The 18,768-nt window shown below is 33.9% G+C and overlaps 1 protein-coding gene across 1 annotated transcript; it reads left to right on the forward strand.

Annotated features, from left to right (window-relative positions):
• The first annotated feature begins 13,004 nt into the window (after window positions 1-13,004).
• Window positions 13,005-18,726, forward strand: LOC127249673 (uncharacterized). The gene is made up of 14 exons (XM_051272608.1): window positions 13,005-13,288; window positions 13,997-14,341; window positions 15,338-15,512; window positions 15,597-15,680; window positions 15,756-15,997; window positions 16,101-16,320; window positions 16,439-16,518; window positions 16,599-16,683; window positions 17,131-17,262; window positions 17,358-17,471; window positions 17,559-17,606; window positions 17,895-17,979; window positions 18,103-18,159; window positions 18,244-18,726. Exons 2-14 carry the CDS (start codon window positions 14,118-14,120, stop codon window positions 18,330-18,332), a joined length of 1,635 nt encoding a protein of 544 aa, XP_051128565.1. The 5' UTR covers window positions 13,005-13,288; window positions 13,997-14,117; the 3' UTR covers window positions 18,333-18,726.
• Window positions 18,727-18,768: the final 42 nt, after the last annotated feature.

Raw genomic sequence — 18,768 nt, forward strand, 5'->3', positions numbered from 1 at the left:
CCATCATGACTGGCGAGGATTTAGGTTCATTTAGACCATCGTGGCTTGGACGGTGATACTGGTGCTCTCCCGATTGCGTGATGTATGTTTGATTTATATTTCAGTTACTTTTGACATTCTCTCGATTGATGGAATAGTTGGTTTATTTTATGTTATCATATGGTATTGATGATGGAATTTATTTTGTATTACACAGTGTTTAAAGCTTAGATTATTGCTGGAATGACTTTCTATATTCTTAGTTTGTAATTATTTGGGATATGTGTACAAATTTGAAATGAATCTATATTTTTACTTTGTAATTGTTTAGGACATGTGTAGGAAATCAAAATGAATATATATTGTTAATTTATAATTATTTGAAGTAGGTGTAGGAATTTGAAATGAATATATATTATTAGTTTGTAATTATTTGTGGTAGATGTAGAAATTCAAAATGATTATTGGTGGAGAAAATTTTGAAATGGTTTGCGATGAATGCTTTTGAAAATATGAAATCCCTTGCAAATTTCAAATCATCAAAAAAATGAATTTTGTGAGAAAATTCATTCCCTTGTAAAAAAAAATAAAATTATATATTTAGAGTAAATTTTGCGAGGGATTGGTCCTTTGAAAAATTTCTTCGCAAATATTTACGTAGGACTATGCCCTCGCAAAAATTACATCACAAATATTTGTGAGAAAATATTTTCCCAAATCCAAATTATTGAGCACTTGTATAGCAATGACGTTTATTCCTCCACAACTTCTTTCGCTAACACGTTCTGCGAGGGAATAATTTGATTTACAAAGGAATTTTTCCATTGTAAATTAACAGTTTTTTTTTTTTTTTTTTGCAGCGACTCCTTCATGATAATAATGACACTTATGGTGCTTTTTGATCTTGAGCTACATCAGATGATTGTTAACGTTCCTCAAGTCCCGTAAGGGATGGCTTGGTGGTGTGTGGGTTGGACGTGTGATCGTGAGGTCATGGGTTCAAACTCCCGATGCCTCAGGTCACCTACCACACATGGTTCACTTAGTGTGACTTGTCTATCGGGCCTAGTTTGCGGGGTATTAGGTTCGGCCGAGGGTTTACCCAGTGCGAACTTTCGGGTAGCGGCTGTGGGTTACCACGTCATTTAAAAAAAAAAAAAAAAAGATAACATTTCTCAATGAAGACATTGATGAGATGATCAATATGACACATTTTGAAAACTTTGTGGTTGGTAATTCAAAGCTATGGTCTAAAAACTAAATAAATTCATCTATGAGCTTAAATAAGCTTCCTTCAGTGGTATTCAATTTTCATAAAGTGATAACTTCATTTAGATTTAAAGCCAACTTAGTTGATAATTGTGTTTACCACAAGTTCAATGAGAGTAAGCATATCTTTCTAGCATATGTCGATGACATACTACTTACCGAACAATGATTTAGGAATACTATATAAGATTGGGCTCAATCTGAAATGAAAGACCTTGAATATGCATTTTTTATTATTATTATGAATCCAAATTCATTGGAATAGCATCCAACATACACTTGGACTATCACAAAATAGTTATTTGAAAAATTGCTCAAAAAGTATGATATACAAAACTATAAATTAGAAGATGCCTCTATAAAGAAAGAGACAAGATTAGCCTGAAATACTGCCCTAAAATTGACTTTGAGGCAAATGAAATATATTATATTCCTTATGCATCAATTGTATGAAGCCTAATTTATGCTTAAGTGTGTATGCATCCAGATCTTGCTTACGTGGTTTAAATGATAGAAAGGTATTTGAGCAATCCTAACATAGACCACTAGAAAGAAGTGAAATGAGTTATGAGATATTTGTAAAGAATGAAAGATTTAAGGCTTACTTATAGAAAATCGTAATAACTTGAGATCATTGGGTTAAGCTATTCAGACTTTTATGAATGCCTATATAGCTTGAAATTCACTGTCGGTCACATTTATTTCCTTTCTAAATGAACTATTTTACAGTTCAAAACATACTTTTGTGGTCTATCACCGATGACATAAAAATATATAGCATGTTATGAGACATCAAATCAAGGGGTATTTCTGCGTAACCTTTTCATGAGTTTACGGATTGTGGATAGCATCGAGAAAATACTCAAGTTAATTAGTGACAACACATCTACAGCTTCATACTCTAATAATAATTTGAGTTCAATCAAGTAGAAGCATATTACTATAAAGTTCCTTGTTGTAAAATAAATTATCCAGACTCATGAATTAGCCATTGAACATATTGATATAACTCACATGATTATGGATTCACTTACTAAAGGGTTATCATAATAAATAAATCTTGAGCATGTTACTCGTATGGTTATGGAATCGCATTTTGATGGTTTGGTTTAGTGACAGTTAGATAATAATGTTCAAATATACTTTTAAAGTTACTTTATTTTACACTGTAGGTAATAATTTTACACTTTTATTATATTATTCAGAATATTTTATTTTAATCTTAATTATTCGTACTTGATTGAAATTTAAGCTGTATTACTGACACAGCTCCGGATCACCCGAACTCGACCTTAGACGGACCGATTGCAACCCGGACTCGGTCAAAGCTACTTGTTTGATAGGAGGTTGTGATCATTTGATTTTAATCAGGTTTAGATTAGCTTGCCACTTAAGATGTGTGGCTTAGATTAATGTGTCACTTAATATATATAGCCTTGTTTATTTTCTTGATGGACACACAACTTAGACAGGAGAACAATTAGTGAAGGTATACCCTAGCTTTGGAGAGATTCCTTAGAGTTGGAGTGATTTCATCCATCGAGAGGAAAAATCGATTGTTTGAGTTTCGGATGCAATTGCGTGAGAGACGGAAGACGCATCGGCAACCTCGGACAGTCCATGGATTCTCGAAAGTGCTTCCTCGAAAGGAGTGATTGCTTTGGAATTCGATTTATCCTATTTTTCTTCCAATTCGTCATTTGTAAGTTTCCCGAATATATTATATACTACCTTTTCAAGTTGATTCATGGAGATGATCCTAATCCATGTCATAAATTGGTATCAGAGCGGTTGTTGATTTGATCATAAGATTTCGAAGCTATCTTGTTCACAACATGTTCGATCATATGCCTCTAAGTCCCGTTTGATCAAATTTGTGTTAAAATATAGGTTTAATTCATATTATTTGGAGATAGTTCATAGTTTCTGGAAATAGCGATTTCGTTGTTGCAAAAATTCCCTCTCTAGTGAAAATGATAGCTAGTTCCAATCCATTGTTAGTTGCCAAACATGAGTTGTGTTGTTGAATTTGTCTTTCAAGAAAACACAAAGTAGTAGTGATTTTTGGCCGACACTAAAAAGATTTGTTCGTAGTTTTCTAAGTGTTCTTAGACCTTGATTGAGTAATATGGTTGGTTTTGAGCCTAAACACATCAAATGATCATGAAATTGAGTAAATTGAGGGCTTAAAAGTGTGATTTTATGAGTTTTGTCGGTATATCGTATTTTGACCGTAACTTTTGCATACAAACTCCGATTTATTATTGTGATGAGGTTTCGGAATCGACATTAAATTTTGATCTACTATTTTGGTCAGTCTGAAAATCTTGGGTCCAATATTCTATTTTCTGTTTTGAGCAGTCAAATTGTTCGATTTACTGCTCTCAATTGGTTGAGAATATTTGAGTGATTCTTTTTTGTGCTATTAGATAAATCCTTGAAGTTGATTGTAATTTTTGGAATGGTGAGATTTGGAGTTGAATAGGTCTCTGAAATAGCATTTGAATTTGGTTTTAGTGCACTGTGTTCTGTTTTTTAGGAGTGTGGCAAAGTACAGTGAAAGAGTCAATATGGTAATATAAATTCGAAAAAGGCACGCTCTAAACATTAAGTAAAAGCCTAGAGAATGTAAAAAAAAACAAAAACAAAAAAAATTGAGCAACACATTTTCTCTTCTTTTTATAGTGCATTGTCGATCATTTGGATAATCATAGTTTAGAGTCACTAAATTAGTTCTGAGGGAGTAGTTTTATTTTTCTGTGGGGGTTATTTTGAGTTAGGAGAGATTTTCATGATCAAATGATGTGCTAGGGATTTCGATTATAGCTTGTTACTTAATTTTGGAATAAGAACTTGTGCCGAACTTTCTTTACATTATGCGATTATAGTTTGGCGTCGAATTCTCTAGTTTGTTTCCTAGTTGATGCATCTTGTTTTTCTTCGACATTACTTCTCCTTGAATATTGCATTTGAAGGAATTCCTACGTACTGTTTGAGGTATTTGCAAAACGCTTCTTCTGTTTTGATTTTGGTTGCTTTTGATTTTCCTTTTTGAGAGTTATGAGAGAGAGTGAAAGCACTTACCTTTTGATATACATATATATAGTTTATTTTTGTTTGTAGGATGACCACTTTCGAACAATTGAAGGAGCTGTTGGAATCGAGTATGCAACAATTGAAGGCTAAGATGGAAAAAACTTTATCCATGCAACAAAGGGCAATTTGGGATCATGTAAAGTACGCCGTGAATAAGAAAATTGAGGACCTCAATCATAGGTTGACATTGTTGAAGACGGCACAGACTGAGGGTTCTTCTGGAGTAGCTGAATATTCAGGGTAGATATGATACAGTTGAGGCTTCTCCGCATCGTGATGTGAGTCCTTCAATGTGGTCAGACGCACACAATAGTCGTAACTCAGAGCACTCATCTATGAACTAAACCGAACTTATCATCGACATGGTGAAATAGATGACGATCTTTCTACCATTAGAATTACTCTTCCCACATTTGGAGGATTAAGAGGGGTAGAGGAATTTTTGGATTGGACGAAGAAGTGCGATGTGGAATTTGACTGCCATAATTACTTGAATGACAAGAAATTCTGAATGACGATTTGTGAATTCAGGGATTATGCATTGACTTGGTGGAAAAATGAGAGATGTTATAGAGAACGGAATCGAAGAAATCCGATTGATACTTGGCCCCGGTTGAAGGAAATCATGAGGAGGCATTTTTTGCCACAAAGTTATGAACGAGATATGAATATCAAATTGCAGTCCTTGGTGCAAGGCTCGAAATCGGTGAAGGAATATTTTAAGGAATTGGAGATTTTGATGATGCGACTGGATATTGATGAGAGCGAGTCATTGACAGAAGCTTGGTTCATTAAGGGTTTGAGGCATAAGATAGATGATATGGTTGAGCTGCACCGTTTTTGTTCTCTTCGGGAAATTGTGGATTTGGCTATCAAACGTGAGGAGCAGCTCAAGAGACCAACCTCAATTGGACTGTCATCTTAAAGGAAGTTCCCAACCAATTCTGTAGCTCCGGCTGTATCTTCTAGCGGATCTAAGGGAATTATTTTCTCTAAGCCTTTCGATAAAAATATGGATAAAGACAAATATAAAGTAGTTGATAAAAAGGATGAAGCTGCGAAGTTCAAAGGAAAGGAATTTGGACAGCGAAAAGAAAAAATTGTAATGTGCTATAAGTGTCATGGACAAGGGCACTATGCAGGTCAATGCCCCAATAAACGAACCGTTATGATTTTGGAGAATAGCGAATGGGGATATGTCGATGATGATGAGGGCGATGAAGTAGTAGAGGCTGAAGTAGAGGTTGGAAGTGATGATGACGTTGAAGAAGTGTGCGATGAGTATCCGTTAAGCTTAGTAGTCATGCATGCCTTGACCTCTTTACCGCGCGAAAATAAGGATGCAAAACAATGAAAAAATCTATTCCACTGTCATTGCAAAGTAGAGGGACATACTATATCCATGATAATGGATTTGGATACTTGCATCAATGTTATTAGTTTTTATGTGGTCGAAAAGTTGAGTTTGAATACCATCCTAAACCCGAAACCATATAACGTACATTGGATGAGCGATGAAGAAGCTGTCCGTGTTGATACAGGAGCGATTGTTACCTTTTCAATTCACGGTTTCAGCGATGATGTCCTTTGTGATGTGCGTCCCATGACTACATGCCACCTCCTTTTGGGACGACCATGGCAATTTGATAGACGTTTTTTGTATGACGGATATAAGAATCAAATATCATTCACTAAAGGTCGCAAGAATCTGAGCATATTCCGCCCTTCCACTAGAGACCGTCCATCGTGATACTGAACATTTACATAAGACTATGCGAGATGTGGTAAAATCAAAAGGGGTTGTTGTTACCGTTTCAGCGAAACCTTCTGAGGAAGATGGTGGCAAGCTGTTGTTTAGTCTCAAAGAGTTCAGCAAAGAAGTTCGCCAAAACAGTAATCGAGATGAGGGAAGTTACTTTTATATTCTCTTACTCAAAGAAGTACTTGTTATTGATGCTAATTTTTTTTCTCACTCGTCTCCTTCTCTTGTAAATTTGCTTAAGGGGTTTGAGGATGTCTTTCCGATGATATACCACCTAAATTACCACCATTGCGAGGCATCAAACATCGTGTTAATTTTGCACCGGGTGCATCAATTCCCAATAGTCCAGCTTATAGGTGTAATCCAAATAAAAGTGAGGAAATTCGGAGACAAGTCCAAGAGCTTCTTGATAAGGGATGGGTTCAAGAATCTTTATCTCCTTGTGTTGTACATGTTCTACTTGTCCCTAAAAAGGATAGCTCATGGCGTATGTGTGTTGATTGCAAGGCTGTCAATGCAATTACTGTGAAATTCCAACATCCAATCCCTCGATTGGATGATATGCTTGACGAGTTGTTTGGAGCACGACTGTTTACAAAAATTGACTTAAAGAGTGGATACCATTAGATTCATATGCAACCCAAAGATGAGTGGAAAACAGCTTTTAAAACCAAGTTTGGGTTGTACGAGTGGTTAGTCATGCCATTCGACTTGACAAATGCGCCCAACACTTTCATGTAATTGATGAACCATGTGTTGAGAGAATTTATTGGAAAGTTTGTGGTGGTATACTTTGATGACAAACTTGTCTATAGTAATTGTTTGGAGGACCATCTTGGACATGTTAGTCAAGTTTTTCATGCTTTAAGAAATGCTAAATTGTATGGTACGTTAAAGAAATGCATATTCTGCACTAATGAAATTATTTTCCTTAGCTTTGTTGTATGTGCAGATGGTCTTAAGGTTGATGAAGCTAAGATTGTTGCAATTCGGGAATGGAAAAATGTACAAGTGTGGCCGATGTCCGGAGGTTCCTTGGAATGTGTGGATTCTTTAGGCGATTCGTACCACACTTTAGTGTGATAGCAGCCCCATTGACATCACTTTTGAAGAAGAATGTTCCATTTAAGTGGAAGACAAGTCACGAAGCATCCTTTGAGAAGCTTCGGGATAGTTTGACACATGTTCCAATTTTGGCACTATCTGATTTTGGACGAGCTTTTGAAGTCCAATGTGATGCTAGTGGAGTTGGTATAGGTATAATACTGTTACAAGAAGGGCGGTCGATTGCTTATTATAGTGAAAAGTTCCATGGAGCAGCCCTAAACTATTCGACGTACGACAAGGAATTATATGCGGTTGTGCAAGCCCTGAGAGTTTGGCAACATTACTTGCTACCAAAGAAGTTCGTAATTCACACGGATCATGAGATCCTCAAGAATTTGTGTGGCAACAACAACTCAATCAGTGTCATGCTCGGTGGGTAAGCTTTATTGAACAATTTCCATATGTGATTTAAGTATAAACAAAGGAAGGAGAATGTAGTTGTTGATGCATCTCTCGGAGGTATGTTTTACTTAATCATACTCGTACACATTTGGTTGGATTTGCCCATATTCGTGAGTTGTATGAGCATGATGTAGATTTTGGTGATATATTTAGGAAGTGTGAGAAGCAGGGTCTTGATAATTACTATAAGCATGATGGCTATTTGTTTCATGGTGATAAATTGTGCATTCCTAGATGTAGTATTAGAGATGTTTTGATTGAGGAGAGTCATGGTAGTCATATGCGTGGACATTTTAGTAGACATGCTACGTTTGATGTTCTTAGCGTTCACTTTTACTGGCCTCATATGCGTAAACATGTTGATTCTTTTGTTGATAAGTGTCTTGCATATAGAGTGGCTAAGAGTACTTTGAAGCCCCATGGTATGTATATTTCTCTTCCCACTCCGGAAGACCCTTGGTTAGATATTTCTATGAATTTTGTTCTTGGTTTACCTCGGACACCGTGTGCTAAAGATTCAATTTTTGTTGTGGTTATAGATTTTCCAAGATGACTTACTTTATACCTTGTGTGAAAACGACATATGCTAGTCATGTGGCAAAACTTTTCTTTCGAGAGGTTGTGAAATTGCATGGGGTTCTAAAAACTATTGTATCAGACCGGGATGTAAAGTTTGTATCGTATTTATGAAAAAGTCTTTGGCATGAAATTGGGACGCGCTTACTTTTATCTACCACGTGTCACCCCCAGACGGATGGTCAAACAGAGACGGTCAATCGTATCTTAGGTAATGTTCTATGCGCCATGGTACATGATAGTGGTCGAACATGGGATGAATGCCTACCACGTATTGAATTTGCTTAGAATAGGCATGTTAGTACTACTACTAAATTGTCCCCGTTTGAGGCTGTTTATAATTTTAACCCTCTAACCCCTACCGATATGTTTCCATTACCTATTAGCGAGTATTTGAATTTTAGTGGCAGGGATCGAGCTACATCAATCAAGGAATTACATGCCAAAGTACGGGAGAACATTAATAAGGCGGCCGCGACATACGCATGCTATGCCACTCGCGGAAGAAAACGCGTGATATTTCGACCCGGCGATTAGGTATTGGTACATTTGCGTAGAGAACGCTTTCTGGGGTTGTGGCATGGGAAATTTTCTCCTCATGGAGCTAGTTTATTTTGTATGTTGGAGTGCATAAGGCATACCGCATTGCACTTCCGGAATAGTCGCGTGTGAATGCGATTTTCAATGTTGCCGATTTGAGCCTATTTGATCACGCTGAAGATTCTACTAGCCTTGAGAATAAGGCAACCGAAGGGGGAGAGGATGACACGGCTCCGGATTACCCGAACCCGACCTTAGACGGACCGATTGCAATCCGGACTCGGTCGAAGCTACTTGTTTGCTTGGAGGTTGTGATCCTTTGATTTTAATCAAAATGTGTGGTTTAGATTAGCTTGCCACTTAAGATGTGTGGCTTAGATTAATTTGTCACTTAATATATATAGTCTTGTTTATTTTCCTAATGGACACACAACTTAGACAGAAGAACAATTAGAGAGGGTTTACCTTAGTTTTGGAGAGATTCCTTAGAGTTTGAGTGATTCCGTCCGCCAAGAGGGCAAATCGATTGTTTGAGCTTCAGAAGTAATTGCGTGAGAAACGGAAGACGCATCGGCAGCCTCAGACAGTCCGTGTATTTATCCTACTTTTCTTTTGATTTGTCATTTGTAAGTTTCCCGAATATATTAGATACTTCATTTTCGAGTTGATTCATGGAGATGATCCTAATCTATGTCAATTACTGTTGCGACCATTGATAGATGTACTTGCGATAAATGCAATATAGACTGCTTTGAATCAGGTGTGTTTGTTTGGGGTTTTGGATTTTGAGTTGAGATTTGAATAGTAAAAATTTTGAATTTGAATAGTGGTATGATGTGATATAAATAGGTGTTGATGTGATATTTTGAATGTAAAATTGATTTTTAGTATAATATAAAAAATAAAAAATAGGTGTTTAATTTGATATTTTTGTGGGGGAAAAAATGAGATGAATAATGTATTTTAAATCCACTCTCCCAAACAAACACATATCTTATAGAAAATTTCACGAGCTCAAAAGGTCATACAACATACAACATGTGTTTACCAAAATATAAGATTGTTGAATTAAAATTTTAATCATGAAATAAATGTAAACAATTTGGACAATCAATCAGATTAAACATAAATAGTAATTTTCTAAACATAAAGAACTATTTGTTTTTTCAAAGAGGGTTGTATTCAAGGTTCGACAATGTCTTTTACTAATTGAGTTATATGTGAGACTTATAAAGTATGAATTTTTTTTTTTATTCTCCAATATGAGAGTTAAATTTGCATCCAATAATATTTTATATTATTATTTAATTCTTATGCATAAATTTTCACTATACTATGAATTCAATAATATTATTATTATTAAAATGAAACAACCAATTTTTAATAATAATAAAAAAAATACTATACATTTTGAACAAAATGTCACATTCAAAGTACAGTTACAATAAAAATTTTGAAAACAAAATAAAAGAACACAATCTACTTTTATATAGAAAAATATTCTTTTGTCAAAAATTACATAAGACATATTTAAAAAAAATTAATGTATTATGTATATTCATTATTTTTTTTTATTCATTACCTTATTTCTATACTACAGGTAAAAAAATATTTTTTCAAACTATTTTACAAAATAAACGCACCCAATTTTTTTTTACATAAGAACACATTATACTTAAGCACGTACATAAGTCATCTAAAAACATATACTCTCTCTGTCCCATTGAAATATTGTCATTTTTTATTTTCGTCAGTTCCAAAACAAGATTATCAATTTAGTAATTGTACTACCTACCTAACATAATAAATACCATTCCAATTTATATTATATTACACAAATACCATTACTTTTATATTACACAATACTAATAAGGACATTTTCGTCATTTTCACTACAACCCATTATAATACTAATATTAAAAAATCTACTTGCAAAAAGTAAACGACAACCTTGCACCGGGACGAAGAGAGTAGTACAATTTATTATTGCTTATGCACAATATTTTTAATTCTATATTTGCATGGCAAATACAATTTATAGTATATTTAGCTAAATTATGTAAAAAAAAAAAAAAAAAATTACTCTCTGTCCAAAAAAAGTTATCCACTTTACAGAAAATACGAGAATTTAAGAAAATATAATTAGTAAGTAATTACAAAATATATTATTAAAAATAATTATGATATAATAAAAATAATTTAATTAAGATAAAAAAATTTATAAATTATGAAATTTAAAATATAATTAAAGTGTATAATTATATTTTCAGAAAAAAAATAATAATAAATTACGTGGGACAGACGAAAATGAAAAATACGGGGACGAAGAGAGTAATTTTTATCATTTATAAATAAAAGTTTTTAATAAATAATATTATTTTATTTACAAAATTATAAATAATAAGAATAAACATTTTAATAGTTTTTAATGATTAGCAATATAAACTTTAAAAAATCTTTAATTTTTTTTTTTAACATTCAAATCAAAATCAATATTATTTATCTTCACAATCTTTAATAAAAATACATTATTTTATTTTACAAAAAAATGACATCAAAATATTATTAAAACAAAAATTCAAATAACACTCAATTTCAAAGAACAGCCAAACAAACCATACAATACACATTGTTTTAAAAAATATTTCCCATCCTTTTATTTCTATTTTTAAAATAATGCACAACATGTGGCTTTTAAAGTAATAAATAAGTCATGCAAAAAGCATTTACTATTTCATAATCTATTTTGCTTGTAATAATATATTCCTTTCATCCAACTTACATTTTGCTACTTATATATTGAAAATAATTTTCATATTAATACGAAAATATCTTTAATTTTTCATAAATAATAAATATTTTATCAATATTTAAATAACTTTTAATAAAAAAGGATTTACTAAATATTTTAAAACACGTGTTATGTAATCTATGAAGAAAAAAATATGACTTATATACATTGAAGTAGAAATAAAAGAATATAATTATTGAGTAAACATATGCCATGTAATTTACCAAGAAAAATACTCCTTCTGTCTCATAACAAAGTATCTATTTTTTCATTTTAGTTCGTCCCATAACAAAATATCCATTTCATTTTCTAGTAAATATACTATCTAATTAACATTACAAATACCCTTACAATTTACAATATATTACACAAATGTCATTACTTTTATATCACACTATACTAGTAAGGTTATTTTAGTTATTTCTACTTTATTCTTACTACATCCCAATATAATACTAATATTTTTAAAATTATGTGCAATAAACAAATAGATACCTGGTTATGGGACGGAGGGAGTATGATATATACATTTTCAAATTTTTATAATAATTGGACAAAATATATATTTTTAATGAATGTGCTATATTGAGGTAAAAAAGGAAAAAAAAAAAACCACATTTTTTTCATGTGTTAAAAATGTTTTTTAAAATTTAATTTAAATATTTATCAATCTTAATTATATAATATTTTTTGAAATAAAATAGGTTAAAAAAAAATACTCCTTCCGTCCCATATAAAGAGTAATATTTGCTTTTTGTACGTAGATTTTTTAATATTAGTATTATATTGGATTGTAGTGAAAAAGACAAAAATACCCTTATTAGTATTGTGTAATATAAATGTGGTGACATTTGTGTAATATATTGTAAATTGAAAAGATATTTATTATATTAGGTAGGTAATACAATTACTAAATTAGATAATGGTACCTTGTTTTTGTAACGGACGAAAATGGAAATTGAAACCCTTTTTATGAGACAGAGGGAGTACCGCATTTTTTCCATGTGTAAAAATTGTTTCTTTTAAATTTAATTTTAATATTTATTGATCTTAATTATATAATATTATTGTAAAATAAAATAATAATTTTTTTTTTATAAAAAAAATACTATTTTTATACAGTACATTGAATTCTAATTCAAAAGAACAATAGGATAAAATAAAAAAATTTGGACCACAAATAAATTGCTATTTATTAAAATTTAAAAGGTAATAAAGACGTGAAAGCACATAAAAATAAAAATAAAGCAAAAGCGTTGTGTAAGAACCGCGCTTTCTCCGCTCTTTCCAATTTCTCGTAAAAGCGCGTCCGAATTTCTCGAGCGAGAAATTGAGGCATGTTACAGTTAGAAAAGAGCTGACAATTAATTAACTCAGCGAAAAACTGCAATTAGTGCTCGAAAACCACCTAAAAAGAGGAGTAGTACAGTTATATTTATTTATTTATTAATTAATTAAAAAGAAAATCCGGAAAAAAAATAAATAAATAAATAAATGGGAAGAAATCTCGGCTCTGTATGTCTGAGCTTTGCAATGGCGATTGGTTCACCCACACCATGGACTGGCGATTACAGTCTTCTTCTTCCGCTGAATTTTATTCACAATATGTAGGAAGATAGGGTCGCAAGCTCGCGGTGATGTGCTGCAGTCTCAATTTTATTTATTTATTAAGTTGAAGTAGTGAGCTGGTTGTGTCGATGTTCATTTGCTGGCTTTGATGCGGCGGGTGAATTGGTAATGACATGTTCTCTGGAGTGAATACACAGGTGACTGATTTTTTTTTTTTTTTATTTTACTTTTTAATATTTGGGATTTGGAGTTCAGGATTTATTGAACATTTCTGTTCCTGGATCGGTTTGATGCGTTTGATTGCGATCGTGGTATTGAATTTGCACTGAAAATGGTTGTCATAGTATATTTTTCTTTTTCCTGTAATTTTGTGGAGTGAAATTTTCATGGCAATATCTAAAATGAGTGGTTTATTTGTGAATTTTTTAAGATCTTTTTCGACTTTGGTGGATTGAAGAGTAAAAGGAGTTGAATCGTTCCGCCATTTGATTGCTTTTAGCTTATTTTGATTTACAATTTTCAACATTCTGTTTAGTCTCGTTTCGGATTTTTGGCGACTTGAGATAGACACCTGGGGCTAGTTTTCCACTTCTATGTAAGATCATTGTTGTTTTGATGCTTATTTTTTCTTTATTTCATTAAGGTTTTTTTCCATTTTTTTTTTTAAAGAAAAATTTGAAGTTCAATGGAGATGATTCCGTGATTTGAAGTTGAATTAAGTAAAGGGACAGGCTAATTTTCAAAGGTAAAAAGGGACGCAAGTGATAGCACCAATTATGGAAGGTTTAGTTGGTCCATATCATACCAACCAAAAAGTGATTTGTTGAATGAAATATTACTGTTGTTGATTACATTTGGATTATTTCTCTTGGTAGCACCAACAATTTTCTTCATTTTCACTTCAGACCTGTCAAGATTGATTTGATAACTGAAGCATTGGAGGCTTTCAGATTACTAAAGATAGATATCAGAGATCCTCAATTTTGAATAGTGAACTGAAGTTGGTTTTCTTAAGATACAACATAGATGGAAACGGCCAGACGTTGGTTTGCAAAATACCGATCGAAAGAGAAACATGGTACTTCAAGCAAAAAGAAGGAAGCCATGCCTCATGGGACAGATGGTTCAAAAACGCCATTGAATGACGACACTCCTTCTAATGCAACCCAGCAGAAGGTAGCTGCTGCCAAGCAGTATATAGAAAAGCATTACAAGGAACAGATGAGAAGCCTGCAAGAACGTAGAGAACGGTATAACTTTTTGGTTTCATTTTATCATGAGCAGTATTTACTGCATGTATTTTCCCGTGTTTCTTTGCATGCTACCACTCTTTGTATGTTGGAAATCTATCAAATATTAATTTGCTTGTGCAATAGCTTATTACTTTCTCTAAAATAGATTGTTTCACTTTCTTTATTACTTTAGCAAAGGAGGTTGTTGCTGGAAGTAGCTATGCTATGCTGCATTTACTATCCATAATGTCATACATTTGTTTCTGGAAAGCATGAAGCATGAACGGTGAAGTCAGTCAGAGAATTAACCTTAAATTTAGATAATCAGGAGGCTTCAAACATTGGCTTACTTTTTCTTGGGTGTGGGTGTCTGGTTAATTGGTTAAGATTCATCTTTCAGAGGCTAACATCTTTATTGCGACTTACATTAGTCGGATGCCATTGAAATATAAATTTTCAGCAATTGATATTAGGACATTGAGCATGCTACTAATGAACTGAATAATGCAGCATACGATGGCTGTCAAAACAATGAGATACTTGTTTAGTGAGTAGATGCTTATAAAAGTGACGTCTGAGGGAAATGGGTGTTTTCTCAATGTCAAATGGATAATCCTGGAGTTTGGCAGGTTTGACATAATTGGTTGCTGCTTGTTTTGAATTGGATGAACCGGGATGGTGTATGGGAGTTGTTCATACAATGGAAGGCTTTCTGCTTGTTGGGCTTACTGGAAAGCGTTTAAAATGGTGGCTTAGAAAGTTAATCCCAATCAGCATGCAAACGAAACTTCCTGTGCTTATTATTTCATGTTGTTGATAAACTTAAGATTTGGCGATCTGGTACACCAAGTTACAGAAGTTATATTTATTTTAGTAGGGGGTATGTTTCAATGGGTGAGTTATTTGAAAATTTTGTTTTGAGTCGGTGTAAACATTAGAACAGCAAACAAAACTACAGTTGAGTCTTCTAGTGATTCTGAATAGCATTACTTGTCTATTTGTGTACCTCTGTAGTCGCTATATGTTAGAGAGGAAACTGGCTGATGCTGAGGTCTCAGAAGAAGAGCAGAACAATATTTTAAAGTATCTCGAGAAAAAGGAAACGGAGTACATGCGTCTTCAGAGGCATAAAATGGGTGCTGATGATTTTGAACCACTAACAATGATTGGAAAGGGTGCATTTGGGGAGGTTTGTTTTCGTCGATAACTTACTTCTAGCTGTATTTTCTTCTATTTTGATATGGTAGCACTCCAAGGTGTTTTACTTGTGCAGGTTAGAGTCTGTAGGGAGAAGTCAACTAGCCATATATATGCCATGAAAAAGCTTAAAAAGTCTGAAATGCTTCGTAGGGGCCAGGTAGAAATCAATGGCTTTGCCCCATAAATGAAAAATGATCGAAAATCACTTATTTCCCTCATTCTGTTTGTCTAGGTCGAGCATGTTAAAGCAGAAAGGAATCTACTTGCCGAAGTGGACAGCAACTGCATTGTCAAACTTTATTGCTCTTTCCAAGATGACGAGTATCTATATCTAATAATGGAATATCTCCCTGGTGGAGATATGATGACTTTGCTGATGCGTAAAGATACATTAACAGAAGATGAAGCAAGGTTTTATGTTGGAGAAACAGTTCTTGCGATTGAATCTATCCACAAGCACAACTATATTCATAGGTTTGCACTGATTTTCTTATAGATTGATAAATTTACTACACTTTCTTAGCCCTAATTTTTTAGAGTTGTGTCTGATTTAAGTTGCAATTTTTTAATTGTGCAGAGACATCAAGCCCGATAATTTGTTACTTGACCGGAATGGCCATATGAAACTATCAGACTTTGGATTGTGCAAACCGCTAGATTGCAGTAATATTCAAGAGAAGGATTTTTCTGTGGGAAGTGCTTATAGTGGACCTCTTCAAAGTGATGGACGCCCTGCAGCACCTAGGAGAACGCAGCAAGAGCAGCTGCAACACTGGCAGAGGAACAGAAGGATGCTTGTAAGTGTCCTTGTCGAATACAACACTTGATTACAGTGTCTAATTCCTACACCATATGTATAAATCGAATGCTTTGAGATAATTAATTCTCATATTCATTGTTGTGTACTGATCGCAGGCTTATTCAACTGTTGGAACGCCTGATTACATTGCTCCTGAAGTTCTTCTGAAGAAAGGATATGGGATGGAATGTGATTGGTATATGCTGCTTTATGTTGTTTTCTCTGCCAAATAATAGAGTTGTTTGCCTAATTATGGTTCATTCGTCTTTGCTCTAGGTGGTCTTTGGGGGCTATAATGTATGAGATGCTGGTTGGGTATCCACCATTCTATTCAGATGAGCCCATGTCTACTTGCAGAAAGGTAATTTTGAGATGAATTGTGGTATCTATTATTTTCAGAGCACAAACGCCGCATCACTCCCTGTGTGTTTGATACATTACATTTTGACATTTTATTTGTACGTGATACATTACATTTTTACATTTTATTTGTACGTTGATAGGGTGATGTTCAGTGATCAGTAGGCACCATATAATGTTGGGATGCAAGGAACAATAATAATATCGTGCTTTAGTTGAAAATTCCATAGCCTTTAATAGGATAGTAACCCTTTTCGTAGCTGATAACATTGTTTCATTCTTTAACATCATTAATGTTATTAATTAAATAAAAGAATGCTTCCGCATGTTATGTTTTTGTTTCCTTCTTCGAACATGCAGCAATTCCTATTAGTGATTGTTTGTTTCCCTTTATTTTCTATTCTGTGTATGTAATGGTTTCTAAAAGTTATTTTCTGTTTTCGGGTAGATTGTAAACTGGAGAACACATTTAAAGTTTCCTGAAGAGGCAAAACTGTCACGGGAAGCCAAAGACCTCATTTGTAAACTGTTGTGCAATGTAGAAAAAAGGCTCGGAACAAGAGGCGCTAATGAGATTAAGGTGTTTTGTGGTATCTATTTCATATATTTTTTTTTTTTGGAAACAATTCATAATCCTTTTCAGACAGTTTAGCTAAAATTTCACGGTTTTCCCAGGCTCACCCGTGGTTCAGAGGCACTGAATGGGATAAGTTATATCAAATGAAAGCTGCATTCATTCCCGAAGTAAAAGATGAATTGGATACTCAAAACTTTGAAAAGTTCGACGAGGTTTCATTCATATTCTGTTACATCTATAGTATAATTAATACCCATTATATATTCCTGTTCTTAACATCACACTGAAATTTTCTACAGTCTGACAATCAGGTCCCATCAACTACAAAATCAGGTCCATGGAGGAAGGTTAGTATTTACTTTCCTATGGTTTACTCGAATCCTTTAATTATCCCTGGTTGAATAATTTATGCCGAGAGTCTTGGAAAGAGTTTGTTCCTAATTGAAATTGCAATATTAAGCTATATGCATGTGTGCATCGACCAAACTGTGGACTGAATAAACCACAACTGCAATTTTTCTTCGACGACTGAACAAGGACCCATCGTAGTGACTAAATAGTTGTTGAAGTTAGTCCTCACTAAAAATCATTTTTATAATGTCATCAATCCGAGTAACTACTGTTCGATGATGCAGATGCTTTCATCTAAGGATGTCAATTTTATGGGCTACACCTATAAGAACTTCGAAATTGTGAATGACCACGAAGTTCCGGGAATCAGTAAGCTGTCTTCCTCTTTAGCTTCTTAATCCACGCATTACTCGAAATTAGTTGCTGCATATATATTATTCTGTATATATCTTCCGGAAACTAGTTTGAAACCACTTTAATCTTTGTCGGCAGCTGAACTGAAGAAGAAGAGCACCAAACCTAAGAGACCTACTGTGAAGTCTCTTTTCAGTAAGATTCTTCTCCTACGATCATTCTTTACGTACAACTAATGGTATGTATGTTCTTACACACTTATGATCATAATATGCGCAGGTGAGGAGTCTAACTCCACATCCAACCAACCTGCACAGGGCAGTTTCCTTAATTTATTACCTCCCACGTTAGAAGACTCGAGACCATAGTACGACCCCGTTTTGATTGAACTGGATAGCGTTGTTGTTTGCCGAGCTGGATGTCTTCATCTGGTTGTTATTTTACTGGCGGTCTCCATGATGAAGACAAGACCAGTGCCTTTTCCTCGTATCCAGGAGATATTTATTTGTTTCGCATTCGATTGACATGGTTTTGTTTTGTGCATAAAAATGATGTCCTGAATGTACATATAGATTCCCTCCATTTGTAATTCTTTCTTCGACACACACACACACACACAGACACGTACACACGCCGCTGCCGGCTAGCCATCCGACGATTCATTGTTAAGTTGTTGCAAATTCTTGTTGCAGTCAGTGTATGCTTGGTTTTTTACCAAAAAGAATGTCGAGGAATCTCTAGTGTTTGTTTGTTTGTTTGTTAGTGTTCGATTGAATTTTGGATTGTGTTTATCTTCGAACTTTT

Source organism: Andrographis paniculata, unplaced genomic scaffold, assembly GCF_009805555.1.
Source record: "Andrographis paniculata isolate CXL003 unplaced genomic scaffold, ASM980555v1 Contig11END, whole genome shotgun sequence".
Classification (NCBI taxonomy): Eukaryota; Viridiplantae; Streptophyta; class Magnoliopsida; order Lamiales; family Acanthaceae; genus Andrographis; species Andrographis paniculata.

Excerpts from the sequence above, each read along its gene's own strand:
- LOC127249673 (XM_051272608.1), top strand. The coding sequence starts at position 14,118 with ATGGAAACGGCCAGACGTTGGTTTGCAAAATACCGATCGAAAGAGAAA. Across the intron at positions 16,684-17,130 it reads CCATGTCTACTTGCAGAAAG|ATTGTAAACTGGAGAACACA; the intron begins GTAATTTTGAGA and ends GTTTTCGGGTAG. Across the intron at positions 17,472-17,558 it reads ACTTTGAAAAGTTCGACGAG|TCTGACAATCAGGTCCCATC; the intron begins GTTTCATTCATA and ends AATTTTCTACAG.